An 8,359-nucleotide genomic window follows, 5' to 3' on the forward strand; every position below is an offset into this window, starting at 1 on the left:
ATGCGTCATAGGGAAGCAGGGCTCAAGGTGGAGGGACGATGGCTGATGTTTGCAGGTTCACCCCATCGTGCCACCTGCCGCCTGCGTGTTCCGTTGCCCCAGTGAGTCCCGCTTCTGAGTTTGGCTGTACTGGTCGAGAGAGAGAATGGAGTTCTCTCAGCTCTTTGGAAGCAAGAACATGCTGCTGTTTTCTTCCAGCTTTGTTATGTCTTGCATTCCCAAGGCAGAGGTGGAGAGGCACTGGCCCACGGTGAGGTCCCAGCTGCTTTCTCCCCTGCAGGATCGCAGAGCCCAGAGGCAGTGAGTGCAGCCAGGCCCATGCTCTTTAAGGGTTTTGGAGTCAGATCTCTGAGACTCTGATATCACCGTTAACCCTTGCCCTGCATCTAAAATTCAGTTTATTGAATTGGAATTTAAATTTTCTTACAGATCAGGAAAAATTATTATTTTTCTTGATACATCATGCAAAAAATGTGAACCCCCACAAGCGTGGCCAGTCAAAAGGATAGACAATGAAAGTTTTGTTGAGGTTATGGAGAAACTGGAACCCTCCTATGTTGCTGATGGGAATGTAAAATAGTAAAATAGCTGCCATTCTGGAAGACAATGTAGGCAGTTTTTCAAAAGTTAAATGTAGCAACTGCACTCCTAGGTATATGCCCAAGAGAACTGAAGGAAAATAATCACGTGTAAACTGTGTATGCAAATATTTATAGCAGTGTGATTCCTAATAGCCCCAAACTGGGAACAGCCTGAAAGTCTATCAGTTGATGAATGGATGAATTAAATGTGGTGTCGGCTATCACTCAGCAGTGAGAAGGAATGGAATACTGACACAGGCTGCACTGTGAATGAGCCTTGAAAACGTGTGAAGTGGAAGAAGCCAGTCACACAAAACTACGTGCTGTATGGCTCCATTTACTTAAAATGTTCAGAATTGGTGAATCCACATCTTTTCTGTCCAAGAGACAGGAAGTAGGTCAGTGAATGCCAGAGGTTGAGGGGGCAGGGCTGATGAGAAGTCGCTACTGCTAATGGTGAGAAGATTTGTTTTGCGGGTGATGAAAATTTATAAAAATTAGATAGTGGTGATGTTTTCTAACCTTGTGACTATACTTAAAAAAACTACGGAATTGTAAAATAATGTAAACAAAAAATAATATGAGCTTTTTGAACCAAAGTGAAATCAAAATTGTATGATTAAATTACTTTGTACATACTTAATCTCACTCAAAAATAAGTTTCAGTGAGGGAATCCATGGCAGTGCAGTGATTATGACTTGGCACATTCATTGCCGAGGGCCTGAGTTCGAGCCCAGGGAAATGAAGATCCTGCAAGCTGTGCAGCATGGCCAAAAAAAAAATCAGTAACTAGATGGCTCTGTGACTTGACTTAGAATCAGGGCTTTTCTCAGACGTGGCAACAGTAGTTTCTCTCTGCCGTCAGATCAGATCAGTTTAGCAGCGCTGGCTGCACACACTGGCTCCTTACTACTTACACCATTTACTCGCTTGAAGGGGCTCATGCCTCTGGGGCCATGTGTCACCCATCAGAAAGATCTGTGGATGGTATGTTAGACTTGATCCAGGCCTCCCCAGCCCTATGTAGTGAGACCCCAGAGGATGACTCGTCTGAGCCCCTTAGCAATGTGTGTGTTCTTCCTTCTTAGCCCCCAGGAGGCAAAGAGTCCAAAGGTGGAGCTACACAGCCACTCAGACGTCCCTTTCCAGATGCTCGATGGCAACAGCGGTCTGAGTTCTGAGAAGATCAGCCACAACCCTTGGAGCCTGCGCTGTCACAAGCAGCAGCTGAGCCGCATGCGCTCCGAGTCCAAGGACCGGAAGCTCTACAGTATCCTTGTCGCGCTCCTCCGGCAGCGCCTGCTGCCTGGGGCCGCGGCTCCTGTGCCAGGGCGCCTCTCAGCACCGTGGTCAGCACCCGCCCTGTCCCGGCGCTCGTCTTCTGTTCTTATCTCTCTTTTCCATAGGCTCTTCTTCATATTTTCATCATTTTTTTACCCCCCTGCCTTTTGGGCCTGGTAAGACTGAAGCTTAAACTTGACAGTCTAGAAAAGTGCTATCCAGTAGAACTCTGTGACAGTGGAAGAATCCATGCTGAAATCTGTGGTAGCCACTAGCCATACTGTTACTGAAATGTGGCTGCTGTGACTGAGTTACTCAGGTTTTAATTTATCTAATTAAAATCTGCATTTAAGTCAGCAGGTATGGATAGTGGCTACCATATTTGTCAGTGCATGTCTAGAATCGGGGGTGTGTGTGTGTGCATATGAACACATGTACCCATGTGTATTTCTCCCCTCCCAACAGATATTTTTTTAAAAAAATGTGTTTTAGTGTTTTTTCTAAAGGTAAACAGTATACCAATGTAAAATAGTTTTAAGAGAGCAGAGGTAAAAAAAGTATTATGAAATGAGAACTCTTAAAATCAGTTAGTGTTTTGAAACAGTGGACAATAAATAACTAAGACGTACTGAGAAACTGCGGGGAAGTGTGCTAAGCACTTCATATGTACTTACTCAGTCTTCCCGGCTTTTGAGGGATGAACTGTTATGACTCCCGTTTATAGATGAGTATATGGAAGCATGGGGGGATGAAGTATTGTGCCTAGAGCCAGTGAGTGGAAAGGCATTGTGAGATACTACTGCAGCCTTCTTCGAGTTTTATTGTTGCTTGTTTATAAATCATAGCAGGCAATGAGGCTAGTTAAAAGTCGTACGTAATGAATTTCACATTACTCTTGAAAGGATTAGAGGATATTAAAATGTTCATCATCAAAGTGATGCCGAGGGTCTTACCCTCTAAGACCAGGTGATTGCTCCATAGTCCAAAATATGGAACTGAGGGCTCGGCTGTGAGCCTCGCTGATGACCGTTGGCAGACCTGTGACAAGCCAGTACCTTTATCTAAGATCATTGCAGACAGGAGATGTAGATGAAGACCTGGATGTAAACAGAAGATCTTGGAAGTACTAAGGGATAAGTTTAACTATATGGCTTGAAGTTTAGTCAGAAAACGGCAAGAGAGAAATTTAAATCCAGCTTTTTCTAAAGATTCCTGTTTGGGAATGTTAAATCTGAGTCATCATTTTTGCAGTAGAGCTACATTATGCCTGAATGAGTGACTGGATTGAGCAGGGTCTTGGTTTATTGATGGTGCTGGGGATGTATGTGAAACTCCCAAATTTTCTTTGGTTTATTTATGTATGCCTGCAAGACAGAGCTAAAGAATGAAATTAAAATGATGACATTAAAAAATGTGGCAAATACATACGATTAAAAATTATTCATAAAAAGGCATGAAATTTTGTCACATGCTACAGTATGGATGAACCTCGAAACCAATTTGCTAAGTGAAGTAGCCAGATAGAAAGGGACAAATATTCTATGACTCCGCTGATATGAAATACCTAGGCCGGGCACATTCATAGCAACAGAAAGTAGAATAGTGGTTTCCAGGGGATGAGGGGTGGGGTGGGAATAGGAGTTACTGTGTTAATATTATCTATTGGGAAAGGAAAAATACACATGTGTACATGTGTTCATAGGAACGCACACACACACACTCCTGAACAGTTTCTAATTTCTGTTTGGGAAGATGAAAAGGTTTTGGAGATTGGATGGCAGTGATAGTTGCATACTTAAAAATGGTTAACCTGGTAAATGGTGTATGTATTTTCCCATAATAAAAATGTTTTCAAAGAAATAATAAGCTAGCGGTGTGACACCCACATTTGAGAGTCTGTGAGGTGAACACACATTACGTTAGAAGGGAGTGCCTTCTTTCGGAGTAAACCTGGATTGTCCTTTCCTGGCTGGGACTGCTGGCAAGTGTGGTCGTTACTCCCCTTGACCGCGGCCCAGAGTTCCTCCTGCTTGAGAACGTGGTGCACCACTTCAAGTACCCCTGCGTGCTGGACCTGAAGATGGGCACCCGGCAGCATGGCGATGACGCGTCCGCCGAGAAGGCTGCGCGGCAGATGCGGAAGTGCGAGCAGAGTACGTCGGCGACGCTGGGCGTCAGGGTCTGTGGCATGCAGGTGAGTCGGCCTTGGCGAGAGCCTAGGTGCTTGCGTGTTCGGGGTTGTGTGTATGTGCCTGCTTGGTGTCTGTGCCGGGGGTCCTCCTGGCCCACAGTGGGCCAGAATCTCCTCTGGGAGGCCGAGTCCTCGGGGGGGTCGCTGACTGCCTGTTCGCAGATTTGTTCCCTGAGCCCTCTCGTCCTTACCCGGGGACCCTGGAGTGGGCTCTAGTGCAGAACCGCTGTGAGAGCCTGTTGCCTTGACACTGGGGCAACTAAGACTCTTGTCCGTCAGCACGAACGATGTTCCTAGTCTGAATCCAGCTGGTCTCCGAGAGGGCCCCACAGGTAATGGCAGAACACCTGCAGGCCTGGTCTCCGCACTCTCCTGCCTTCACCACAGGAAAGCTCAGGGCGAACTTGGCCTGCTCACTCCAGCTGTGCAGGGTGGAGCAGAAAAGCGCAGGTTGGTCAGAAGTCCTTTCCAGACCGCGCCTGCCCAGGGCCCCGTGAAGTCTTCAGACCTCCCTGGTACTCACGCTCCTGTCTCCTGGGGTTTTAGGTGTACCAGCTGGACACGGGGCATTACCTCTGCAGGAACAAATACTATGGCCGTGGGCTCTCCATCGAAGGCTTCCGCAACGCACTCTATCAGTACCTGCACAACGGCCTGGACCTGCGGCGTGACCTTTTTGAGCCCATCCTGAGCAAACTGCGGGGCCTGAAGGCCGTGCTGGAGCGGCAGGCCTCCTACCGCTTCTACTCCAGCTCCCTGCTGGTCATCTATGACGGCAAGGAGTGCCGGTCTGAGTCCTACCTGGACCGCCGGTCCGAAATGCGTCTGAAGCACCTGGACACCAGCCTCCCAGAGGTGGCCCCGCCCTGTAGCCCTAGCACCAGCCTCAGCGGCACCAGCCCGGAGGCGGGCCCCTTCTCTCCGCCCAAGGTGGACGTCCGCATGATCGACTTTGCACACAGCACGTTCAAGGGCTTCCGAGATGACCCCACAGTGCATGACGGGCCCGACCGAGGCTATGTGTTCGGCCTGGAGAACCTCATCAGCATCATGGAACAGATGCGGGACGAGAACCAGTAGGCCCAGCTTGGGGCCCCCCGGACCCCCTTCCTCTCCACCCGCAGGCAGGGACCATTGCTCTCAACTCGCCGTGAGGACACACAGACTTGCTTTTAAAGGGTTATATTTCTCTTTGGTGTAAACTAAAAGAAATGTTTTTAGCTGTAGCCTGGAATCCATATATATAAAGTGACGGAGGGCAGAACACGTCCTCTCAGCCAGGCTGCCTAGCTTGACAGCTCTAACTGCTGTGTCCAGGCAGACTTAGGAAGGAAGAGGTGCCCCTGGTGGGCCTGGCAGCAGGGACAGGTTGCCCTTGGACTTTGGTTTCTCTTGCCCAGGTCTTTGGGGTCTGTGACTGCAGGGTCCTGCTAGTTGCAGGGTGAAGCCCTGGGTTGGTGCAGGGCCCTTCCATGTTCATTCACCCCTGGTTCCTCACTCACAGAGGGTTGGGTGTCCATCTCTTGGGGGACTTTGTAGCCTGTGCTGTGGGTATCACCCATCTCTTTGACAGGTGTTCCCAGGGCACCACGGGCCAACTGTACACAGCTGGACCCTTCCTGGTTCTGACCTTGGCATGAGGCTAGATTTGTGAAGCTGTGCTGAAGCCAGCTATGGCAGAGGGCAGGCTCTGGGATCCCCAGGCACTGTTTGGCACTTGAACCTGCTCCTGCCTGCACACCCCAGCCAGCCTTTCTCACCAAGATCCCTTGCCTAAGGACGCCATCCCCTCTTGCCCCACTGGAGGGGTCCCTGCTCTGTGTGCTAAGGAGAGTCAGCCTCCCAGCAGGCTTTGGGGCCTCCGACGGCTCTGACCCAGACAGTATTTGCAGCCCCTGGGCTGTGGGCAGGAATCTGCTTCCTCTGGCTTCTTGGGCAGCTCTGCTGCCTCGGAGAGACTGCTCCTTCCGGGGCTCAAAGGCCGTGGTCCGCTCAGGGTCTTAACCTCTCCCCAGGCCAAGCTAAAGGCAGCATCCCACTATGAGGAGCTCCAGGCTTGTGAGGGAGAATTTTAAGCTTGTTTGCTTTTGAGGACATTGGGCGCTGGGTGCAGATGCCCAGATTCTGCCAACTAGAGTTTTGTGTTACCAGTACCGGGGTCCCATCCGTCTGTCCGTTCGTCCATGTGCCAGCCCCTGTGATCTTTTCCCCTGAGGTGTAGCCTTGTTCAGTAGTGAGTATTGATTTCCCTCATGCTTCCCTCAGCAGAATATCCTCTTCCCCATTTCTGAGGTGAGCTTTTGCCCCTGTGCCCTTCCTCAGCGGGTGCTACCTTTTAAAAAGTGGTAGCAAAATGAGTCGGAGGAGGTGTTTCCCTGCTAGCTCAGAGCGTCTCTGTGAGCCTGCAGCATGGCCCCCTCGGCACTCAGCAGTGACAGTGCCACAGTGAAGACCTCTAGGGGGTGACCCCTTCCTTGGCGATGGTTTCAGTGATTTTGCTGCCAGCCCGTAATAGCACAGAGACCTGCCACCTCTAGCAGGTGTGGCCAGGAGCTCCCCTAGCTGTTGCCGATGTTAGTGGCCTCCCCTCTGAGTCCAGGGCCATTGTCTTTGTCACTGCTAGCATGTCCCTGTTATGGCATTAATGGTAAGCCTGCCAGCCTGAGTCTGAGAGGCCTCAGTAACTGATGGACTACTTTCCCGGTTCCTTAGAGACGCAGCCTCACATAGCTTAAATGGGCTCCACGATGGGATCCCCTCTCTCGGCCCTCTGACCCTAGTGCCGTTAGTGGGCAGGTTCCCATTCCTGGGGGCCAGGAGGAGTAGCCTGTCTGTTTCTGGTCGGTAAAGAGCATCTTCCTCGTGTACTATTCTGTGGCTTCAGCCATGGGGGGCGGCGGGGAGCTCTTCCTTAGCGTGGCTAGTCATTTCCTGGCAAGGCCGAGGCTAAACCAAAGGGTCTGGGCCCACTTGGGACCCACTTGATGGCACCTCCCCAGTGTGGGGATGTGCCGTGCTTCCTGAATTAGTGTCCTGTGGGAGTTGCTGCCCCATTCTGCTCTTCATTGTGAGAGAGGTTACACCCACTCATATGCAGTATTTTCCCGGCAGTAAAAGAGCAGGGCTGGTATTTGCTGCTGCTTTCCCAGGGCAGGGTCCCTTTTCAGCACTTTTGAACACTTGCAAGACACAGCCCCGTTACCTAACGGGTGGGGGGCATGTGTGTGCACTCGCTCTTTGCCACTATTTTGCCCTGCTCCATGCCAGAGAGCCCTGTCCCTGCCAGGCCCTGCCTTCCCAGCCCCAACTTGGGACCAAAGTGCAAGACGGGATCACGGGTTGGGGTGTCCAAGTGACCCCTCTCTATAGTGCTTCCGTGGGCCAAGTCGACACCAGCCCCCTAGCGGGGTGGGATGGGCGGTGCTTAAAGAGGAAGGGGACCAGTGTAGCAACTTGCCAGGGACCCCACCCCTCCCTCACATCCGGGCCTGTGCAGTGGGCGTGGGGATTCTCCTAAGGGGCCAAAGGCCTGGGCTTGTTCGGTATCCTCTGCTCCCTTGTTCTTATCTGGTCACATGCACACTCCTAGATGCAGATTGTTTTGAACTTTAAAACTGTTCGATTTGGTTTTGTTTGTACCAATTTAAAAAATGTTTTAATGGGGAAAATTTGGGGGAGAACCGTGGGTAGGGCCTGGTTCCTTTGCTTCTCGGGGAACTACAAGGCCTCGTCTGGAGGACCGCTCTCTGCTCCACTTTACTGGAAGCTGCCTAAGCCTGTCCACGCCGTCCAAGCCCTGCGCCCGGATATGACACGTGGCTCCGGTCGCGTCTGGGCGCGGCTGCGTTTTCTCGGGACCTTGCGTGCAGGGGAGGGAGTGCTCAGGCCTTATACCGAGCCCACCCTTTCTGTACACCTAGCGCTGCCCGCCCCGCTTGTGTCTGAGGTCGTGTATGTCAAAATAAAGCCGCTAGAAACTGACGCGTCTCCGTGTCTTGGAGAAAACCCGCGGATTCCGGGCGGCTGGCCTGATCAGGCCCAGCCGCGCCCCCGGCCCTGCCCCTTTTTTCCGGTCCGGCGGGGTGGTGCCGGAATCTGCCGGGGCGCGGCGCAAAGGAAGCCTCGCCCTTGGCGCCAGCTGCGCTTTTGGATCCGCCAATGGCCAGCTGACCCGCAGGTCCGGGTCCCGGTTCCCATGGCAGCTCGGCGCGCTGGGCTCTCATTGGCTGCGTCTGTCGGAGCCTCGCGTCCCGGCGTCCCTACGTTGACGGCGTGCCACGTATACCATAGCTGATTGGTCTGCCC

General features: G+C 51.8%; 1 protein-coding gene across 4 annotated transcripts in view; it reads left to right on the plus strand.

Annotated features, from left to right (window-relative positions):
- The window catches only part of IP6K1 (inositol hexakisphosphate kinase 1), a 37,950-nt gene extending 29,915 nt beyond the window's left edge, over nucleotides 1-8,035 (plus strand). For all 4 annotated transcript variants that reach the window (XM_018066660.1, XM_005695950.3, XM_018066661.1 and 1 more), the window contains 3 exons: nucleotides 1,671-1,852; nucleotides 3,882-4,057; nucleotides 4,601-8,035. In XM_018066660.1, coding sequence (XP_017922149.1) covers nucleotides 1,671-1,852; nucleotides 3,882-4,057; nucleotides 4,601-5,134 — 892 coding nt within the window. In that variant the 3' untranslated portion in view covers nucleotides 5,135-8,035. The remainder of the gene's footprint in view (nucleotides 1-1,670; nucleotides 1,853-3,881; nucleotides 4,058-4,600) is intronic.

This window comes from Capra hircus, chromosome 22 (assembly GCF_001704415.2).
Source record: "Capra hircus breed San Clemente chromosome 22, ASM170441v1, whole genome shotgun sequence".
Taxonomy (NCBI): domain Eukaryota; kingdom Metazoa; phylum Chordata; class Mammalia; order Artiodactyla; family Bovidae; genus Capra; species Capra hircus.